The sequence below is a fragment of the Nerophis lumbriciformis genome, linkage group LG16 (genome assembly GCF_033978685.3).
Source record: "Nerophis lumbriciformis linkage group LG16, RoL_Nlum_v2.1, whole genome shotgun sequence".
Lineage (NCBI taxonomy): Eukaryota > Metazoa > Chordata > Actinopteri > Syngnathiformes > Syngnathidae > Nerophis > Nerophis lumbriciformis.
Window position 1 is genome coordinate 25,838,336 of NC_084563.2, and position 24,472 is coordinate 25,862,807.

At 40.8% G+C, this 24,472-nt stretch overlaps 1 protein-coding gene across 5 annotated transcripts in view; it reads right to left on the reverse strand.

Moving 5' to 3' along the window:
• Nucleotides 1-446: 446 nt before the first annotated feature.
• Nucleotides 447-24,472, reverse strand: part of ldb2a (LIM domain binding 2a) — a 303,287-nt gene continuing 279,261 nt past the window's right edge. For all 5 annotated transcript variants that reach the window (XM_061976893.2, XM_061976892.2, XM_061976891.2 and 2 more), the window contains one exon: nucleotides 447-2,418. In XM_061976893.2, coding sequence (XP_061832877.1) covers nucleotides 2,185-2,418 — 234 coding nt within the window. In that variant the 3' untranslated portion in view covers nucleotides 447-2,184. The remainder of the gene's footprint in view (nucleotides 2,419-24,472) is intronic.

A 24,472-nucleotide genomic window follows, 5' to 3' on the forward strand; every position in this document is an offset into this window, starting at 1 on the left:
CCCTTTTTGGACGTTTTTAGATGGCGAAGTAGTGTACTCACATTCGCTGCATTGTTAGCCACCTCTGACTTGCCATTCTTTACGACTTAGACTGCATAGAAAAAAATGACATAGCGACTACATAGGAATTGTGAATGATAGGCAACATTTCCCCCACCAAAAGTCCCCCTTTAAATCCAAAGCTCCCTGCAGAAAAACAAAACAAACCTCACCTCTCAATGCAAGCAAAACAGCTGCCATTTCCAGACGGGTTCCGGCGGTTGGACAAAACGGACTCTATATTTACAGAGCTACAAACCTTGTTAGTCCTCCCAAACTGATCAATCCAAAGAGTGTTGTCCGTTATAAAGCACACACATATTCAAATCAAGTCAAATCCAAATCAAATCATGCAGGAAATGGGAATCAGTTTGGGAGTTTTAAAGGGAGTACAGAAGACTAAAAAAAAAAAAAAAAAAAAAAAAAAAAGGTACAGAAGGTATGGTTGTATTTTTGCCTCATTCTTGTGAGAATCCTGCATTTGGCTGAATCATTAAGGAGTGGGACTATTCAACAACAACAAAACTATTGGTGGTTAATAGTGCATTCTTAACTTTAGTGTTGTCCCGATACCACTATTTTGGTACCGGTACCGTATTCCGATACTTTTCTAAATAAAGGGCACCACAAAAAATGTCATTATTATAACAAAAAAACATATGTTTATTATTGTAATTTAGTTCTTAAATAAAAAAGTGAACATTAACTAGACAACTTGTCTTTTAGTAGTAAGTAAACAAACAAAGACTCCTAATTAGTCTGCTGACGTATGCAGTAACATATTGTGTCATTTATACACCTATTATTTTGTACACATTATGAGGGACAAACTGTAAAAAATGGATTATTAATCCACTTGTTCATTTACTGTTAATATCTGCTTACTTTCTGTTTTAACATGTTCTATCTACACTTCTGTTCAAATGTAATAATCACATATTCTTCTCTTCTTTGATACTTTACATTAGTTTTGGATGATACCACACAAATGTAGGTATCGATCCGATACCAAGTCGTTACAGGATCATACATTGGTCATATTCAAAGTCCTCGTGTTTTCCAGGGACGTATTTACTGACTTTATAAACATAATATGAATTTAAAAAAAACGAAAGAAGATGTGATGCCAAAAATTATCGATGTAATCATAGTAGTATCGACTAGATACGCTCCTGTACTTGGTATCATTACAGTGGATTTCAGGTGTGGATCCACCCATTGCGTTTGTTTACATTGTGATGCCGGTGAGCTATGTGTAGCATGTAGTGAAGCATGTTTCGCTATTCCTCGTCCTCCAGTGATAATGCTACTTGTAAGAAACTCACTTTATTTGTCGCCATGGAGGCCAGGATTAGTGATCTAGAAGTAGCTAAAACACTGCGGATGGACGTTAGCCACTAGCTAGCCATGTCTTAAAGCAGCTCTTCCTGAGAGTATAACTTCACCTTTATTGTTAGTTTTTACACCAAAATGCGTCGGTTCTCCCTTTTCTGTCTACACACTGTGTCTGCTTGTAAGTACTCTGTGTGTGTGCACTGCCCAACATGCTCCTCTGCTCGTAAAACCAGCAATGTCACCACGTGACGACGACGACGGCGGGGGGGAAGGGTTTGGTACTTTTTATAGGCGGTATAGTACCGAATATGATTTATCAGCATCGCGGTACTATACTAGTGCTGATATACCGCACAACCTTACGTCACTTACACTTTAAGTGAGGGATGAGGCAAAAACTAGCCAGACCTGCTGTACCTGCAGAGTCCACACACGTGACAACCTCTGGGCAAACGTCAAAACCAGGACTCGCAATTTGTGACGTGTGAGAAGGAAAGAAGAATAAACCGTGTCGCAAAGTAACAAAAGGAACCCGGAACAACAACGGCAACAAAACCCTTCTTCTTCTGTGATGTCATGTGACCTGCAGGTCCACCAATCACAGTCCAAGGAAAAAAGAAGACGTCCACCTTGCTATTTCTTTTTTTTGTGGTTTTTTTTTGTTACATTTGAACAACGTCGCAAGTGTGTAGTCCAGGGGGCGTGGCTATTGCTGCTGTTAGTCTCGTCCACCACCACCACCACAAGAAGAAGAAGAAGAAGAAGAAGAAGATTAAGAAGAAGAAGAAGAAAAGATCCACAGTCTGAGTTCTACTGCGATGCCTGCGGCGGCGCGCTGTCGGCCTTGCTGTCCTGGCCGGCGTTGGCCACCTTGCCGCTCCACGGCCCATTGTTGCCCAGCGCCGGCGAGCTGGTGAAGTCGTCCTCGTCGTCCAGGCCATTGGTGGCGTCGTACTGCGTGTTCTCCAGGCGGGTGATCAGACGCTCGTCCTCGTCCCCGAACTCCCCGCCCATCAGGGTCGGCTCGCCCACCACCATCACGTCCTGGAGGGACCGAGACCAGGGAGTGAGTTTCTTCCAAGAGACGCACGTCTTAATGACACCACAATCACTACATTGGCATAAATAAGAATTTGCACTGGGTTAGAGTTTGCTCCCTTGAAGAATAACCTTTCCTCGATGTAAAAACCTGATATGTCCAAACATTATCTGCTCACAGATGCTACCTGGTGGTTGTTTGTGCGCACTGCAGCAAAAAAACAAACAATGCACGTAAGCGGCAAGGCCGAAAACCAACATTGAATGCCTGTGACCTTGGATCTTTCGGGCGGTATTGCATTAAAAGTGACATCAATCAGTGTGTAAAGGATATCACCACATTATCTGCTCACATATGCTACCTGGTGGTTGTTTGCGTACAATGCAGAAACAAAAAAAAACACTGCACGTAAGCGGCAAGGCCAAAAACCAACATTGAACGCCGGTGACCTTGGATCCCTCAGGCGGTATTGCATTAAAAAGTGACATCAATCAGTGTGTAAAAGATATCACCACATTATCTGCTCACAGATTGCTACCTGGTGGTTGTTTGTGCACACTGCAGCAAAAAAACAAAACACTGCATGTAAGCGGCAAGGCCAAAAACCAACATTGAATGCCTGTGACCTTGGATACCTCAGGCGGCATTGCATCAAAACGCAACATCAATCAGTGTGTGAAGGATATCACCACATTATCTGCTCACAAATGCTACCTGGTGGTTGTTTGTGCACACTGCAGCAAAAAAAAATACTGCACGTAAGCGGCAAAGTCGAAAACCAACATTGAATGCCTGTGACCTTGGATCCCTCAGGCGGTATTGCATCAAAAAGCGACATCAATCAGTGTGTGAAGGATATCACCACATTAAATGCTCACAGATTACTACCTGGTGGTTGTTTGTGCACATTGCAGCAAAAAAAACACTGCACGTAAACGGCAAGGCCGAAAACCAACATTGAATGCCCGTGATCATGGATCCCTCAGACATTACTGCATCAAAAAGCGACATAAGTGTGTAAAGGATTTCACAACAAAATCTGCTCACAAATGCTACCTGGTGGTTGTTTGTGCACACTGCAGCAAAAAAAAACACTGCACGTAAGCGGCAAGGCCAAAAACTAACATTGAACGCCGGTGACCTTGGATCCCTCAGACATTACTGCAGCAAAAAGCGACATCGGTGTGTAAAGGATATCACCACATTATCTGCTCACAGATTGCTACCTGGTGGTTGTTTGTGCACACTGCAGCAAAAAAACAAAACACTGCATGTAAGCGGCAAGGCCAAAAACCAACATTGAATGCCTGTGACCTTGGATCTTTCGGGCGGTATTGCAACAAAAAGTGACACCAATAAGTGTGTAAAGGATATCACCACATTATCTGCTCACATATGCTACCTGATGGTTGTTTGTGCGCACTGCAGCAGAAAAAACACTGCACGTAAACGGCAAGGCCGACAACCAACATTGAATGCCTGTGACCTTGGATCTTTCAGGTGGTATTGCATTAAAAAGTGACATCAATCAGTGTGTAAAGGATATCACCACATTATCTGCTCACATATGCTACCTGGTGGTTGTTTGCGCACAATGCAGAAACAAAAAAAAACACTGCACGTAAGCGGCAAGGCCAAAAACCAACATTGAACGCCGGTGACCTTGGATCCCTCAGGCGGTATTGCATTAAAAAGTGACATCAATCAGTGTGTAAAAGATATCACCACATTATCTGCTCACAGATTGCTACCTGGTGGTTGTTTGTGCACACTGCAGCAAAAAAAACACTACACGTAAGCGGCAAAGCCGAAAACCAACATTGAATGTCTGTGACCTTGGATCCCTCAGGCGGTATTGCATCAAAAAGCGACATCAATCAGTGTGTGAAGGATATCACCACATTATATGCTCACAGATTGCTACCTGGTGGTTGTTTGTGCACATTGCAGCAAAAAAACACTGCACGTAAGCGGCAAGGCCGAAAACCAATATTGAATGCCCGTGATCTTAGATCCCTCGGACATTACTGCATCAAAAAGCGACATCGGTGTGTAAAGGATATCACCACTTTATCTGCTCACACATTGCTACCTGGTGGTTGTTTGTGCACACTGCAGCAAAAATCCAACATTGAATGCCTGTGACCTTGGATCCTTCAGGCGGTATTGCATCAAAAAGCAACATCAATCAGTGTGTAAAGGATATCACCACATTATCTGCTCACATATGCTACCTGGTGGTTATTTGCGCACACTGCAGCTAGGCCTGCATAGTCCCACTATAATGTTTCAGTCACACGCAGGATTCTCACAGAAATTAGGCGAAACGTCATCATTACGGATACAGTATGGACTTTATTTCCTGTTTGTGTGACCACTAGTTGCTCGGTAGACTTTAAAAGTGTGTGCCAATTAATTGCTAATAAACTATTGACTTATTCTACAAACCCCGAAAGGAGTGAAGTTGTCACGTTGTGTAAATGGTAAATAAAAAGAGAATATAACTTATATTCAATTGAATAGACTGCAAAGACAAGATATTTCATGTTCACACTGGAAAACTTTGTTATTTTTTGTATTAGTGCCCAAGACATGGGTAACTTACACATCTGTGAAGGCACCATTAATGCTGAAAGGTACATACAGGTTTTGGAGCAACATTTGTTGCCATCCAAGCAACGTTATCATGGACGCCCCTGCTTATTTCAGCAAGACATTGCCAAGCCAAGAGTGTGGGTACTAGACTGGCCTGCCTGTAGTCCAGACATTGAAAATGTGTGGTGCAATATGAAGGCTAAAATATGAGAAAGGAGACTGTTGAACAACTTAAGCTGTACATCAAGCAAGAATGGGAAATAATTCCACTTCAAAAATGTGTCTCCTCAGTTCCCAAACCTTTACTGAGTGTTGTTAAAAAGAAAGGCCATGTAACACACTGGTAAAAATGCCCCTCTGACAACTTTTTTGCAATGTGTTACTGCCATTAAATTCTAAGTTCATGATTATTTAAAAAAAAAAAGACTAAAGTTTCTCAGTGTGAACATGAAATATCTTGTCTTTGCAGTCTATTCAATTGAATATAAGTTGCTTTGTTCCTGGTCAGAGCTGCTGTGACCTAGATTACCCTAATAACTCCTATAACACTCAAAAGTGCAGATTTCAAACCATTGAAATACTTTCTGTCATATAAAAACATCATAATGGCAAATACACTTTTCATGTTAGTGAAGTGTGAAGTGAATTATATTTATATAGCACTTTTCTCTAGTGACTCAAAGTGCTTTACATAGTGAAACCCAATATCTAAGTTACATTAATGGGTAAAGTGTCTTGCCCAAGGACACAACGGCAGTGACTAGAATGGCGGAAACGGGGATCGAACCTGGAACCCTCAAGTTGCTGGCATGGCCGCTCTACCGACCGAGCTATACCGCCCCAAATGTTAAATGTCTAACAAAATTATGTAGAACGTCCGGCGGGCCTGATTGAAAATCTTAACGGGGCCGCATGTGCCCCGCTGGACGTATTTTGCCCCGATCTGGCCTTGTCCATTCATCCAGTCTAAACACAGACTGTGTAGCAGCGCCCTCTGCTGGAACCTGGCTGGAAGCTGCTAAATGGAACACACGCTTCATTGCTCATGTGTGTCACTGTGGATATGTGTGCCCCCCACCCCCCCCCACACACACTTGTATTTGTTACCTTCTTGAGGCCTGAGAAAAATGCCTACCTCTTTAGGACCACCCTTTGTAGATATATAAAGGTGTATATTTACAACATTAATAGTATATACATACTATGCAAATATATTAAAAAAATAATTAGCTGGAATTTCACAAGAAAAAGGTCACAATTTCACAAGAAAAACATAATTTTGGCAGTATCATAATAAAAGTCGTCATTTTACTCAACGCAAGTCGAAATTTTACAAGAAAAACTGAGCATTTTTGCAATATTATGATACAAGTTGGAATTTTACTCAATAGCAGTCGCAATTTTTCGAGAAAAGCTTAAAATGTTTTATTTTTTATTTTATGAAAAGAGTCGTCATTTTACTCGACAAAAGTCACAATTTCATAAAAACACTTTAAAATGTTGGCAATATTATAATAATAATAATCGGAATTTTACTCGGCAAAATGATGACTAAAGTCATAAATTTACTCCAAAAATGTCACTATTTCGCAGGAACAACAAACAAAATTGGCAATATTGTGATAAAAGTCAGAATTTTATATGACAAATGTCACCATTTTGCATTAAAAAGTACTAATTTAACATAAAAAAGTAATAATTTTCCGAGAATATATTGCAATGTTACAGAAACAGAAAGAATATGAGAAATTGTTCCCAATTGTGTGAGAAAAAAGTCGACACATTGTGAGAAAAAGACTGCTTTTAGTTATTTTTTTAATTTTGTGTTTGTAATTGTTTTTTAATCTTCATTATTTACTTGAAGTTGTTACATAATGTCTCTATTTACATATTTACTGTATTTATTGAATTAATTTTGGCCAAAGGGGGCACATTTCAATTTCTTACACACACTTGTTATTTCATATGTTGACCAGAGGGGTAGCACTTTTAAAAGCGACACTCAGTCAATTTGAAAAATCCCTCCTTTTTGGGACCACCCGCATTTTGATAGATGTCACCAGCAGGGGTGCAAATGAGACATTGTCTATTAGATGCAATGTTATAGGGACCATGATTTATGTCATCACTTCCTACCCTTTCTAGATGTATAAAGATGTGTATTTACAACATTAATAATATATACATACTATGCAAATATAAAAAAGCTTGTTGTGAAAAATGAGTTGGAAAAAGGTCACAATTTCAGAAGAAAAACGTAGAATTTTGGCAGTATTACAACAAAAGTTGTAATTTTACTCAACGCAAGTCAAAATTGACACTAAACATTTGTGCAATATTATGATAAAAGTTGAAATTTTACTCAATAACAGTCGCAATTTTACAAGAAAAGCTTAAAATGTTGGCAATTTTATGAAAAGAGTCGCAATTTTACTCGACAAAAGTCACAATTTTATAAAAATTTTTTTTGGCAATATTATAATAATAATAATCTGAATTTTACTCGGCAAAATGATGACAAAAGTCATCGTTTTACTCCAAAAATGCCACTATTTTACAGGAACAACAAACAAAATTGGCAATATTGTGATACAATATATATTTTTAAATTTATATGACAAATGTTGCCATTTTGCATTAAAAGTAATCATTTTATGAGAAAATATTGCAATATTACAGAAACAAAGAATATGACGCATTGTGAGAAAAAGACTGCTTTTAGTAAAATGTTAATTTTTGTTTGTTTGTAATTGTTTTTTTTAATCTTCATTATTTACTTCAAGTTATTACAGTATGTCTCTATTTACATATTTATTTGATTTTTTTTAAATCAATTTTGGCCAAAGAGGGTGCATTTCATTTTCTTACACACACACTTGTTATTTCATATGTTGACCAGAGGGGGAGCACTTTTAAAAGCGACACACAGCCAATGTGAAAAATCCCACCTTTTTGGGACCACCCTCATTTTGATAGATGTCACCAGCAGGGATGCAAATGAGACATTGTTTAATAGATGCAATGTTATTGGGACCCTGATTTAGATGTATAAAGATGTGCATTTACAACATTAATAATATATACATACTATGCAAATATAAAAAAGCTTGTTGTGAAAAATGAGTTGGAAAAAAGTCACAATTTCACAAGAAAAACGTAGAATTTTGGCAGTATTAAAATAAAAGTTGTCATTTTACTCAACGCAAGTCAAAATTGAAACTGAACATTTGTGCAATATTATGATAAAAGTTGGAATTTTACTCAATAACACTCGTCATTTTTCAAGAAAAGCTTAAAATGTTGGCAATTTCATGAAAAGAGTCGCAATTTTACTCGACAAAAGTCACAATTTTATAAGAAAACTAACATGTTGGCAATATTATAATAATAATAATCGGAATTTTACCCGGCAAAATTATGACAAAAGTCATCATTTTACTCCAAAAATTTCACTATTCTGCAAGAACAACAAAAAATTGGCAACATTGTGATAAAATATATTTTTTAATTTATATGACAAATGTTGACATTTTGCATGAAAAAGTAATCATTTTATGAGAAAATATTGCAATATTACAGAAACAAAGAATATGAGAGAGATTTTATAAGAAAAAAGTTAACGCATTGTGAGAAAAAGACTGCTTTTAGTAAAATGTTAATTTTTGTTTGTTTGGAATTGTTTTTTTAATCTTCATTATTTACTTAAAGTTATTATAGTATGTCTTTATTTACGTATTCATTAGATTTTTTTTTTTTAATCAATTTTGGCCAAAGGGGGTGCGTTTCATTTTCCTACACACACTTGTTATTTTATATGTTGACCAGGAGCACTTTTAAAAGCGACACTCAGTCAATTTGAAAAATCCCTCCTTTTTGGGACCACCCGCATTTTGATAGATGTCACCAGCAGGGGTGCAAATGAGACATTGTCTATTAGATGCAATGTTATAGGGACCATGATTTATGTCATCACTTCCTACCCTTTCTAGATGTATAAAGATGTGAATTTACAACATTAATAATATATACATACTATGCAAATATAAAAAAGCTTGTTGTGAAAAATGAGTTGGAAAAAGGTCACAATTTCAGAAGAAAAACGTAGAATTTTGGCAGTATTACAATAAAAGTTGTCATTTTACTCAACGCAAGTCAAAATTGACACTAAACATTTGTGCAATATTATGATAAAAGTTGAAATTTTACTCAATAACAGTCGCAATTTTACAAGAAAAGCTTAAAATGTTGGCAATTTTATGAAAAGAGTCGCAATTTTACTCGACAAAAGTCACAATTGTATACATTTTTTTTTTGGCAATATTATAATAATAATAATCTGAATTTTACTCGGCAAAATGATGACAAAAGTCATCGTTTTACTCCAAAAATGCCACTATTTTACAGGAACAACAAACAAAATTGGCAATATTGTGATACAATATATATTTTTAAATTTATATGACAAATGTTGCCATTTTGCATTAAAAAGTATTCATTTTATGAGAAAATATTGCAATATTACAGAAACAAAGAATATGAGAGAGATTTTATAAGAAACAAAGTTGACGCATTGTGAGAAAAAGACTGCTTTTAGTAAAATGTTAATTTTTGTTTGTTTGTAATTGTTTTTTTAATCTTCATTATTTACTTCAAGTTATTACAGTATGTCTCTATTTACATATTTATTTGATTTTTTTTAATAAATTTTGGCCAAAGAGGGTGCATTTTATTTTCTTACACACACTTGTTATTTCATATGTTGACCAGAGGGGGAGCACTTTTAAAAGCGACACACAGCCAATGTGAAAAATCCCACCTTTTTGGGACCACCCTCATTTTGATAGATGTCACCAGCAGGGATGCAAATGAGACATTGTTTAATAGATGCAATGTTATTGAGACCCTGATTTAGATGTATAAAGATGTGCATTTACAACATTAATAATATATACATACTATGCAAATATAAAAAAGCTTGTTGTGAAAAATGAGTTGGAAAAATGTCACAATTTCACAAGAAAAACGTAGAATTTTGGCAGTATTAAAATAAAAGTTGTCATTTTACTCAACGCAAGTCAAAATTGAAACTGAACATTTGTGCAATATTATGATAAAAGTTGGAATTTTACTCAATAACACTCGTCATTTTTCAAGAAAAGCTTAAAATGTTGGCAATTTCATGAAAAGAGTCGCAATTTTACTCGACAAAAGTCACAATTTTATAAGAAAACTAACATGTTGGCAATATTATAATAATAATAATCGGAATTTTACCCGGCAAAATTATGACAAAAGTCATCATTTTACTCCAAAAATTTCACTATTCTGCAAGAACAACAAAAAATTGGCAACATTGTGATAAAATATATTTTTTAATTTATATGACAAATGTTGCCATTTTGCATGAACAAGTAATCATTTTATGAGAAAATATTGCAATATTACAGAAACAAAGAATATGAGAGAGATTTTATAAGAAAAAAGTTAACGCATTGTGAGAAAAAGACTGCTTTTAGTAAAATGTTAATTTTTGTTTGTTTGGAATAGTTTTTTTAATCTTCATTATTTACTTAAAGTTATTATAGTATGTCTTTATTTACGTATTCATTAGATTTTTTTTTTTAAATCAATTTTGGCCAAAGGGGGTGCGTTTCATTTTCCTACACACACTTGTTATTTCATATGTTGACCAGGAGCAAATGAGACATTGTCTATTAGATGCAATGTTATTGGGACCATGATTTAGATGTATAAAGATGTGTATTTACAACATTAATAATATATACATACTATGCAAATATGAAAAAGCTTGTTGTTGTCATGATCCGTGGTCGGATCATGTTTTGTTTAGTTATGTTTGGTTAGTTTTGGACTCCTTTAGTTATTGCTTGTGCACCTGTGAGTTTGTTTCGTCACCATGGTTACTTATTATTTTCACCTGCCGCTTGTGTTCTCGACGCGCACCTGTTTCTCATCACTGACACTATTTAAGCCTGCTTTTCTGTTCACTCGTCCTGTGCTCCTTGTTTGCGGTAAGCTACATCACGTTGGTTTGTTTTTCATGTTCCAGAGTCCTGTGCTAAGTTTAAACTTTAGCTTGTGTTCGGCACGCTTTTCTTTTGCTTGTTTTTCTGTTTGCCTATGATTTATATCATTAAATCATTTCTTACCCTCACGTTGTTGTCCGGAGTGTCCGTGTTGCACGGAAGGAACGATCCCGCATCAATATGCGACCCCCACGTGACAGTTGTGAAAAATGAGTTGGAAAAAGGTCACAATTTCACAAGAAAAACATAGAATTTTGGCAGTATTATAATAAAAGTTGTCATTTTACTCAACGCAAGTCAAAATTGAAACTGAACATTTGTGCAATATTATGATAAAAGTTGGAATTTTACTCAACAGTCGCAATTGTTCAAGAAAAGCTTAGAATGTTGGCAATATTATGAAAAGAGTCGTCATTTTACTTGACAAAAGTCCCAATTTTATAAAAAAAAATTGGGGCAATATCATAATAATAATAATCGGAATTTTACCCGGCAAAATGATGACAAAAGTCATAATATTACTCAAAAAACGTCACTATTTTACAAGAACAACAAACAAAATTGGCAATATTGTGATAAAATATATATCTATTTTTTAATTTATATGAAAAATGTTGCCATTTTGCATTAAAAAGTAATCATTTTATAAGAAAATATTGCAATATTACAGAAACAAAGAATATGAGAGAGATTTTATAAGAAAAAAGTTGACGCATTGTGAGAAAAAGACTGCTTTTAGTAAAATGTTAATTTTTGTTTTTGTTTGTAATTGTTTTTTTAATCTTCATTATTTACTTCAAGTTATTACAGTATGTCTCTATTTACATATTAGATTTTTTTTTAATCAATTTTGGCCAAAGGGGGTGCATTTCATTTTCTTACACACACTTGTTATTTCATATTTTGACCAGAGGGGGAGCACTTTTAAAAGCGACACTCAGTCAATGTGAAAAATCCCTCCTTTTTGGGACCACCCTCATTTTGATAGATGTCACCAGCAGGGGTGCAAATGAGACATTGTCTATTAGATGCAATGTTATTGGGACCATGATTTATGTCATCACTTGTTCACACCTCCTCATATGGAAGATACTTTTCCTTCTTCATGTGTCAAGAAGGGCAGCAATACAAGAACACACACACGCACACACACACACACACACACACACACACACACACACACACACACACACACACACACACACACACACACACACACACACACACACACATTAGTGTGGGCAATCAGTATATTTAGGGAAATCAAAAGGGAGTAAACCCCCACAGCGAGTGTTTTTCCACCCAACTGTGTGGTAATGGATCTAATTGATGGAGGTGAGCATTTCCACTAAATGACAACATCCAGGCTGATCTGGTCATTTGCATAGCTAATGAAGTCATCAGCTTAAAAAGGTGCCGATTGCCAACTAGCGTTGCATTCGCCATCTGTTGTGGCGAGGAGGCCCGGCAACCTTCCTCTGGACCCTCTATGCTCCTCCCACTAAGACCCTCTGAGGGCCGACAGCTGGCGGCGGGACTGGGGAGTGTTAATTGTGATGTCATTATCACGCCGCCTCGTTAGCAGCTAGCCTTCATGCGAGCTTGGCGCTCGTTTCCATATTGGAACGCGCAGCTTAGCGAGGACCACCTCGGGGGAAATATTACCCAGGCCCAACGTTCCCTCTAAGGTGCGCGCCTGTGCAATTGCACTCTGCTCAAGTGTCCTCTGTGCACGGCAAATCTATGCCACGCACAAAATCAAACAAAAAAATAAGCGCATAACAATTTTCGACACACGGACACGACAGAGAAAACCGTTTTCGTCATCATTGTTCAAATATTGTAACGTCTGTCGAGACGCTTTGAGGACATGAATTCCACCCATCACTTTACTGAGCAAAACTCTTTATTGTCGGCCATAAACACATCACCAAAACATTAGTAAAAAATATGATATCTAGCAAAAGTGGTCATTTTCTGCAGTACAAACCAGACCAAAAGCAACATTGTTATATCAACAGCAGCCGCTCGCTCTTTCTCACTTGCGCCAACACATGCACATATGGCACTTAGCCAGTGATGCGTTTACAGACACACAAAAAGTCGGAAAACTCCAACACCACACATAAAGTGTCATTCCAGGTCGTTACACTATGATTTACCAATCAAATGTGTGCTTATTCTAGTGTCATTTATTAGGAATCTTCATTTATAAATATTAATCATGAAATGCTGTGAGTATATTAAATAAATACTAATAAAATATAGGAAGTTGCAGGAATGTACACATGACCCCATGACCCCCACCAGTTCGCATACCGGGCGAACAGGTCCACAGAGGACGCCATCGCTGTTGCTCTCCACTCTGCTCTGAACCACCTGGAGCAGCAGCAGAGCTACGTCCGGATGCTCTCTGTGGACTATAGCTCTGCCTTCAATACAATAATCCCGGACAGACTCTGCAATAAACTGGACACTCTTGGCTTCCCCCCTCTCACAAACGCCTGGATAAGGGACTTCCTAACGGACCGACCCCAGAATGTGAGACTTGGCCCGCACCTCTCATCCTCCCGCACGCTGAGCATCGGCTCCCCACAGGGCTGTGTGCTGAGCCCCCTCCTCTACTGCCTTTACACCCATGACTGCAGTCCGGCCCACAGTGACAACCTTACCGTCAAGTTCGCCGACGATACCACAGTGGTCGGGCTCATCTCCAGGGGTGACGAGGCTGCCTACAGAGAGGAGGTCCTGAAGCTGACGGCCTGGTCTTCGGAGAACAACCTCGCTCTCAACACCAGCAAGACCAGAGAGATCATCGTCGACTTCAGGAGGAGCAGCACCGACCCTGCCCCCCTCTACATCAACGGCGAGCGTGTAGAGAGGGTCCACACCTTCAGGTACCTTGGAGTCCACATCTCTAATGACTTCTCCTGGACAGTCAACACCACATCAATCATCAAGAAGGCTCAGCAGCGGCTACACTTCCTTAGAGTCCTCGGGAAGTACAACCTGAAGCCTGACCTGCTGCTGACCTTCTACCGCTCGTCCATCGAGAGCCTGCTGACCTACTGTATTACGGTATGGTACGGCAGCTGCACTGCAGCAGACAGGGAGAGGCTGCAAAGAGTGGTCAAGACGGCTCAGAAGATCATCGGCCGCCCTCTCCCCTCTCTGACGGACATCTACACCTCCCGCTGCCTCAACAGAGCCAGTGCCATCATCAAGGACAGCACCCACCCTGGCTCTGACCTGTTCCACCTGCTGCCCTCTGGGAAGCGCTACAGGTGCATTAAAACCAAAACAAACAGGCTAAAGAACAGCTTCTTCCCCAGGGCCATAACCATCCTGAACGGACTGCCCCATTGTCCCTCATAACTGCCTTTTCTTCGGTGCAATAACCCATTCCACCAACCACCCTGTTTTTGTTTTTGTTTTTTTCAGGTATATATTCATTTCACACCATATTCATTGCACTTCTACATTTTTTATATTTTTATATATTTGCACATTGTTTTTCTAGCATGCACACATCGCACTGTATGGAATGGCCTCAATCTCGTTACCTTGCGTAATGACAATAAAGCTGATTCTGATTCTGATTCTGATGATCCCCTGCTTACATCTCATTGTGCAACATGTGAATGTTTTAATGGGAACTAAATGCAATGTCTGAAAGGGGTACAAGTTATTTCCAAAGCAGGACCTCCACCCAGATAAACAATACAAGTACACAGTTCATGAAAAACAATATTTGTTGTTATTGTCATTGTAAGTGGGCCTAAACACTTATATTAGAAATTGAAATGACTGCTGTCATTTGATTATAATAATCAGAGAATGTTGTCTATCTATCTATGTTGGCCCTGCGATGAGGTGGGGACTTGTCCAGGGTGTACCCCGCCTTCCGCCCGAATGCAGCTGAGATAGGCTCCAGCGACCCCGAAAGGGACAAGCGGTAGTAGAAAATGGATGGATGGATGGAGATGGAACTTGTTATTTAGTCAGGTTTGGGACAGGTGTGCTGCTGGTGTAGCCGCAGTGTGCACTTCTGATGTTGCTCACATGGGCTCCACTCAATGCTCAGGGACTTTTTGCCTTTGCTCACACACATGAAAAATTAGAGGAAACATTACCAGGACAACTTTGCATGTTTGCAAGGGAACTCGAGCAAACATTGATTTTCTTTTTGTCAAGAGGAGTAAATAAATAATCAAGCATGGCATGGATTGGCGTATAAATAGCAAAGCTATAAAAAGCAGAACTGCCGCAATACTGTTTTTGATTGGAAAGAGGCTTTTGTTACCTAAAGGTGAAAACTGGTAAATGACGCCTCAATGAGTGTGTGGCACACTCAGTAGCTACACTGCCCTGATACTATGTTGGCTTTGATAATGGTTATCCTCCATCTGCTGGATTAGAATTGTATTTTTATTATTAATATATGTGTATACACACACACACGCACACACACATACATACACATTTGTATGTATATTATGTGTTATGTATGTTGTCTTCTCCCTGCCTTCTCTATTGGTTTTTTCAGTTTCATCCACAGTCTTTTGTCCCCAACGAGGCACACCTGCTGCTAATCATCTCCGGGTAGTATTTAAGCGCGTCTCCACCAGCTGGTCCCCGCCGGTTATTCTTCCTGAACTCTACTCTGACATGTGTTACCTTGACTCAGCTTCCCTGGTATGTTGCCTTCACATATTTCTGTTATATTGACCTTGTTGTGTTTTTGTTTTTCTAGCCACCTTGTTTTAGAGGACTAGTTTTTTGCCACGCTGTGTGCGTTCCTGACCTTGGTTCCGCCAACCTCTGAAAGAGACTCCTTTTGTTAGATTTTCCATGGTGTGCACTTTTTGCCCCATCATCCTTAGTTACCATTTTTGGAATTATTAAATATTTTCATTTGTTATCGCTTCCCTTGCCTCCATTCTCCGCATCCACCCTTGAACTCTAACCTAACATTATGCATATGTATATATACATACATAGATATATTTCCATATATACACCTAAATACACATATATACATACATATATATATACATACAGATATGTATGTATATAATGCATATGTATATATACATAACTATATATACATACATACATATATTTTCATATATACACCTACATACACATATATACATACATACACACACTCACACACATATGTATATTATGTGTATGTATATATAGATATATGTGTACACACACATATATATATATATATATATATATATTTCCATATATACAAATATAAATACACATATACTGTATACACATACATATAAATATACACACACACACACACACATACGTATATAATGCATATATATATATATATATATATATATATATATATATATATATATATATATATATATATACATACACACACACATATAAATACACATACACAAACATACGTATATTATGCATATATATATATATATGTATGTGTGGGAAAAAAAATCACAAGACTATTTCATCTCTACAGGCCTGTTTCATGAGGGGGGGTACCCTCAATCATCAGGAGATTTTAATGGGAGCATTCGCATACCATGGTTTATATAGGGCACAGAGTGGGTGGGTACAGGCTGGCCTAGGGGCGTGGTGATTGGCTCATGTGTTACCTAGGAGGTGTTTCCGTCTATGGCGGCATGCTGTTACAATTTCGCTGCGCTTGTTGAGGGATGACAGGTCTGGACGGTAAATAATAAACAGTTTCTCTTTCAAGCATAGGTTGCATCTTTTATTACCACTATTGTAAGGTGTGCTGGATGCAAGAATTTGCCATGTTATTGAATATTCAACATTATTGTCTTTGAGGTCCCAAATGTGTTTGCTGAGTTCTGTGGTATTTCGCAGGTTTTTGTTCCTGAAAGAAGCCTTGTGATTGTTCCATCTGGTTTTGAATATATATATATATATATATACTCCTCTCTGAGCTGCCACCTTACCGTGGTAGAGGAGTTTGCGTGTCCCAATGATCCTAGGAGCTATGTTGTCCGGGGGTTTCTATGCCCCCTGGTAGGGTCTCCCAAGGCAAACTGGTCCTAGGTGAGGGATCAGACAAAGAGCAGCTCGAAGACCTCGATGAAGAACACAAACCAAGGACCCAGATTTCCCTCGCCCGGACGCGGGTCACCGGGGCCCCCCTCTGGAGCCAGGCCCGGAGGTGGGGCACGATGGCGAGCGCCTGGTGGCCGGGCCTGTCCCCATGGGGCCCGGCCGGGCACAGCCCGAAGAGGCAACGTGGGTCCCCCCTTCAATGGGCTCACCACCCATAGCAGGGGCCATAGAGGTCGGGTGCAGTGTGAGCTGGGCGGCAGCCGAGGGCAGGGCACTTGGCGGTCCGATCCTCGGCTACATAAGCTGGCTCTTGGGACGTGGAACGTCACTTCGCTGGGGGGGAAGCAGCCTGAGCTAGTGCGTGAGGTGGAGAAGTTCCGGCTAGATATAGTCGGACTCACTTCGACGCACAGCAAGGGCTCTGGAACCACTTCTCTTGAGAGGGGCTGGACTCTCTTCCACTCTGGCGTTGCCGGCAGTGAGAGGCGACGGGCTGGGGTGGCAATTCTTGTTGCCCCTCGGCTCAAAGCCTGCACGTTGGAGTTCAACCCGGTGGACGAGAGGGTAGCTTCCCTCCGCCTTCGGGTGGGGGGACGGGTCCTGACTGTTGTTTGCGTTTACGCGCCAAACAGCAGCTCAGAGTACCCACCCTTTTTGGATTCACTCGAGGGAGTACTGGAGAGTGCTCCCCCGGGTGATTCCCTCGTTCTACTGGGGGACTTCAACGCTCATGTTGGCAGCGACAGTGAAACCTGGAGAGGTGTGATTGGGAAGAATGGCCGCCCGGATCTGAACCCGAGTGGTGTTCTGTTATTGGACTTTTGTGCTCGTCACAGATTGTCGATAACACACACCATGTTCAAACATAAGGGTGTCCATATGTGCACTTGGCACCAGGACACCCTAGGCCGCAGTTCCATGATCGACTTTGTAGTTGTGTCATCGGATTTGCGGCCTCATGTTTTGGACACTCGGGTGAAGAGAGGGGCGGAGCTTTCTACCGATCACCACCTGGTGGTGAGTTGGCTGCGATGGTGGGGGAGGATTCCGAACAGACCTGGCAGGCCCAAACGCATTGTGAGGGTTTGCTGGGAACGCCTGGCAGAGTCTCCTGTCAGAGAGAGTTTCAATTCCCACCTCCGGAAGAACTTTGAACATGTCACGAGGGAGGTGCTGGACATTGAGTCTGAGTGGACAATGTTCCGTACCTCTACTGTCGAGGCGGCCGATTGGAGCTGTGGCCGCAAGGTAGTTGGTGCCTGTCGTGGCGGTAATCCTAGAACCCGTTGGTGGACGCCGGCAGTGAGGGATGCCGTCAGGCTGAAGAAGGAGTCCTATCGGGTTCTTTTGGCTCATGGGACTCCTGAGGCAGCAGACAGGTACCGACAGGCCAAGCGGTGTGCGGCTTCAGCGGTCGCGGAGGCAAAAACTCGGACATGGGAGGGGTTCGGGGAGGCCATGGAAAAAGACTTCCGGACGGCTTCGAAGCAATTCTGGACCACCATCCGCCGCCTCAGGAAGGGGAAGCAGTGCAGTGTCAACACCGTGTATGGTGGGGATGGTGCTCTGCTGACCTCGACTGCGGATGTTGTGGATCGGTGGAGGGAATACTTCGAAGACCTCTTCAATCCTACCAGCACGTCTTCCTATAAGGAAGCAGGGCCTGGGGAATCTGTGGTGGGCTCTCCTATTTCTGGGGCTGAGGTTGCCGAGGTAGTTAAAAAGCTCCTTGGTGGCAAGGCCCCGGGGGTGGATGAGATCCGCCCGGAGTTCCTTAAGGCTCTGGATGTTGTGGGGCTGTCTTGGTTGACAAGACTCTGCAACATCGCGTGGACATCGGGGGCGGTACCTCTGGATTGGCAGACCGGGGTGGTGGTTCCTCTCTTTAAGAAAGGGAATCGGAGGGTGTGTTCCAACTATCGTGGGATCACACTCCTCAGCCTTCCCGGTAAGGTCTATTCAGGTGTACTGGAGAGGAGGCTACGCCGGATAGTCGAACCTCGGATTCAGGAGGAACAGTGTGGTTTTCGTCCTGGTCGTGGAACTGTGGACCAGCTCTATACTCTCGGCAGGGTCCTTGAGGGTGCATGGGAGTTTGCCCAACCAGTCTACATGTGCTTTGTGGACTTGGAGAAGGCATTCGACCGTGTACCCCGGGAAGTCCTGTGGGGAGTGCTCAGAGAGTATGGGGTAACGGACTGTCTTATTGTGGCAGTTCGCTCCCTGTATAATCAGTGTCAGAGCTTGGTCCGCATTGCCGGCAGTAAGTCGGACACGTTTCCAGTGAGGGTTGGACTCCGCCAAGGCTGCCCTTTGTCACCGATTCTGTTCATAACCTTTATGGACAGAATTTCTAGGTGCAGTCAGGGCGTTGAGGGGATCTGGTTTGGTGGCTGCAGGATTAGGTCACTGCTATTTGCAGATGATGTGGTCCTGATGGCTTCCTCCGGCCAAGATCTTCAGCTCTCACTGGATCGGTTCGCAGCCGAGTGTGAAGCGACTGGGATGGGAATCAGCACCTCCAAGTCCGAGTCCATGGTTCTCTCCCGGAAAAGGGTGGAGTGCCATCTCCGGGTTGGGGAGGAGATCTTGCCCCAAGTGGAGGAGTTCAAGTACCTCGGAGTCTTGTTCACGAGTGGGGGAAGAGTGGATCGTGAGATCGACAGGCGGATCGGTGCGGCGTTATCAGTAATGCGGACGCTGTATCGATCCGTTGTGGTGAAGAAGGAGCTGAGCCGGAAGGCAAAGCTCTCGATTTACCGGTCGATCTACGTTCCCATCCTCACCTATGGTCATGAGCTTTGGGTCATGACCGAAAGGACAAGATCACGGGTACAAGCGGCCGAAATGAGTTTCCTCCGCCGAGTGGCGGGGCTCTCCCTTAGAGATAGGGTGAGAAGCTCTGTCATTCGGGGGGAGCTCAAAGTAAAGCCGCTGCTCCTCCACATCGAGAGGAGCCAGATGAGGTGGTTCGGGCATCTGGTCAGGATGCCACCCGAGCGCCTCCCTAGGAAGGTGTTTCGGGCACGTCCGACCGGTAGGAGGCCACGGGGAAGACCCAGGACACGCTGGGAAGACTATCTCTCCCGGCTGGCCTGGGAACGCCTCGGGATCCCCCGGGAGGAGCTGGACGAAGTGGCTGGGGAGAGGGAAGTCTGGGCTTCCCTGCTTAAGCTGCTGCCCCCGCGACCCGACCTCGGATAAGCGGAAGAAGATGGATGGATGGATGGATGGATATATATATATATATATATATATACATATATATTTATACACATTTATACATACACTCTACATATACATACATATATACAATACATATATATATATATATACATACATATATATGTACACATATATAAATATATATATATATATATATTACATATACATATATGTACACACACACACACACACATATATATATATATATATATATTACATATACATATATGTACACACACACACACACACATATATATATATATATATATATATATATATATATATATATATATATATATATATATATATATATATATATGTCCTCCTCTGTCCAACATTTACCATATGTTGACAATCTTACTAATAGTCATCTCTCGGTCTCCTTTGCAGGCCAACTAGCCCTGCAGGTGAGTGCATGAAGAGCACTCCCAGGTGCTGCAGGAACTAAGTGCTTAAAGTCAACCTACTGTGTGATGTTGATTTGAAAGCCCCGATTGGGAAGAACTTTATTTGCCATTCAAGGTGAACGCTCCCTTGAATAAACAGCACCGAGTGTGTTTTGTACCTGCAACCCCTGCTTCTGTGTGCTGACTGTACACTACATGAAACATATGTTTATTAGTGCAATTTAGTCCTTCAATAAGATAGTGAACATACTAGACAACGTGTCTTTTCAGTAAACAAATAATCTTACTATTGCTACAAAACATCTGCAAAAACTCTGTTTTGGCAACTAACACGTCTGTGCAGCTGTTGCTGGACACCACTGGACACGGAACTAGTTGCCATATATGGACTTCCTGAAGTTGTCGCATGACAAAAAGAAGTTGGCCCCTTCATCACTGCAAATATTCACATCATGTTTGTGTCGTTACCTTTTTTTTATTCATTCTAAAATATACAATGTTCTGACTTCATCCACCTTAACCACATCTCTCAAAATATGATCTGTCCATCTTTTGTAGTTTTTTTCTTCTTCTTTAAATAACTATAAAACTTTGTAGGGTTGTTCCCATACCAATACTTTGGTACCGCTACCAAAATGTATTTTGATACTTTTCTAATTAAAGGGGACCACAAAAAAAATTCATTATTGTCTTTATTGTAACCAAAAATGTTAGTGTACATGAAACATATGTTTATTATTGTAATTTAGTCCTTAAATAAAATAGTGAACATACTAGACAACTTGTCTTTTAGTAGTAAGTAAACAAACAAAGACTCCTAACTGACGTATGCAGTAACATATTGTGTCATTTATACACCTATTATTTTATACACATTATAAGGGACAAACTGTAAAAAAATAATTCTTAATGTACTTGTTCATTTACTGTTAATATCTGCGTATTTTCTGTTTTAACATGTTCTATCTACACTTCTGTTAAAATATAATAATCATGAATTCTTCTCTTCTTTAATACTTTACATTAGTTTTGGATGATACCACATACTTAGGTATCGATCCGATACCAAGTGGTTACAGGATCATACATTGGTCATATTCAAAGTCCTCATGTGTCCAGGGACAAATTTACTGACTTTATAAACGTAATGTGTATATAAAAAAAACCCAAAAGATGTTGTGATGCCAAAAAATATTGACGTAATCATTATAATAGACTCAAATTGTCTTGTAATCAGACATTATTTTCGGTATATTTAGATGGAATATTTACCGCTCATCATAGTAGTATCGACTAGATGCGCTCCTGTACTTGGTATCATTACAGTGGATGTCAGGTGTAGATCCACCCATGGCGTTTGTTTACATTGTGATGCCAGTGAGCTATTGTATCCTCCTACAGTGTGTAGTGAAGCATGTTTAGCTATTCCTCGTCCTACTTGTAAGAAACTTACTTTATTTCTCGCCACGGAGGCCAGTATTAGTGATTTAGAAGTAGCTAAAACACTGTGGATGGACGTTAGCCGCTAGCTCGCCAGCCATGTCTTAAAGCAGCTCTTCCTGAGGGTGTTTCAGTGTTATAACTTCACCTTTATCTTTACTTTTTACACAAAATGCATCCATTCTCCCTTTTCTGTCTGCACGCTGTGTCTGCTTGTATGTACTCTGTGCGTGTGTGTGTGTGTGTGCTGCCAAAATGCTCCTCTGCTTGTAAAACCAGCAATGACACCACGTGACGACGACGGGGGGTGGGGAATCAGTAATTCTAGAGGTGGTATAGTACCTAATATGATTCATTAATATTGCGGTACTATACTAGTACCGGTATACCGTACAACCCTTTATCCAAGTCAACATAATTTGCGATTACATGGAGTACATATAATAGTAGTTAGTGTTGCAAGGGGTTCTGGGTATTTGTTCTGTTGTTTTTATGTTGTGTTACAGTGCGGCTGTTCTCCCGAAATTTGTTTGTCATTCTTGTTTGGTGTAGGTTCACAGTGTGGCGCATATTTGTAACCTTGTTACAGTTGTTTACACGGCCACCCTCAGTGTGACCTGTATGGCTGTTGACCAAGTATGCATGGCATTCACTTGTGTGTGTGTGTGAAAAGCTGTAGATATTATGTGACTGGGCCGGCACGCAAAGGCAGTGCCTTTAAGGATTATTGGCGCTCTGTACTTCTCCCTTAGTCGGTGTACACAGCGGAAAGGTACATACAGGTTTTGGAGCAACATATGTTGCCATCCAAGCAACGTTACCATGGACGCCCCTGCTTATTTCAGCAGAGCAATGCCAAGCCACGTGTTACATCAACGTGGCTTCATAGTAAAAGAGTGGGGGTACTAGACTGGCCTGTCTGTAGTCCAGACCTGTCTCCCATTGAAAATGTGTGGCGCATTATGAAGCCTAAAATACCACAACGGAGACCACGGACTGTTGAACAACTTAAGCTGTACATCAAGCAAGAATGGGAAAGAATTCCACCTGAGAAGCTTAAAAAATGTGTCTCCTCAGTTCCCAAACGTTTACTGAGCGTTGTTAAAAGGAAAGGCCATGTAACACAGTGGTGAACATGCCCTTTCCCAACTACTTTGGCACGTGTTGCAGCCATGGAATTCTAAGTTAATTATTATTAGCAAAAAAAAAAAAAGTTTATGAGTTTGAACATCAAATATGTTGTCTTTGTAGTGCATTCAACTGAATATGGGTTGAAAATGATTTGCAAATCATTGTATTCTGTTTATATTTACATCTAACACAATTTCCCAACTCATATGGAAACGGGGTTTGTATTTTGGAAAACCTTGTTACATTGTTTAATGCATCCAGCGGGGCATCACAACAACATTAAGCATAATAATGTGTTAATTTCACCACTGTATATATCGGTATCCATTGATATCGGTATCGGTAATTAAGAGTTGGACAATATCGGATATCGGCAAAAAAGCCATTATCAAAACAAAAAAGTAATTTATTATTATATGGTGGAAACAGAAGAGAAAATGAAGAAGAGCTTTCATGATGACTCAAACAGCACTTGGCCACTAGAGGTCAGTGTTGCATGCCCTAAGTCCCCCCCCCAAACCCCCCCAGGAGGGTCCACTCCTCCTTGTCATTTGGCTCACGTAGCTCGTGTTCAGCCACACAAAATATATCTTTAAAAAAAAAAAGCTACAACTTCTCAGACAAAGACAGCAGGCGTGCAACATATGTATCAAGCGTGTCAGCATCCACACCGCCTGTGTGTGTGTGTGTGTGTGTGTGTGTGTGTGGGAGGGAGGCTGCTGGTGGGTACACAGATACATGCGATAATGAGAGCTGGCACAAATCCAAACTGTCTGCTCCAGAGAAAACAATTGCACGGCCCGTTGTGTGTTTGTGTGAGTGGGAGAGAGGGAGGCGAGGGCGAGCAATGCGAGAAAAGAGGAGACGGCGGAGCGTGCAGAGTTAGACACAGCAGCAGAGAAACAAACGGGGACACAAAGTGAGTGGGAGACGAGACCCGACACTTTTTTTTTTTTTTTTTTGTCTTCCCTCCACAGCAGCAATGTGGAGAAAAAAAAGAAAGAAAGTTGGAAACAAAGATTTCTTTTAGAAGCTCAACTTTCTACAATCTGCAGGCGGAAAGTTTTCTCTCCACCGCCACCATTTTGTAGTTTGCAGAGAGTTTAGAAGTCATTCCAGGTCATTGAAACATC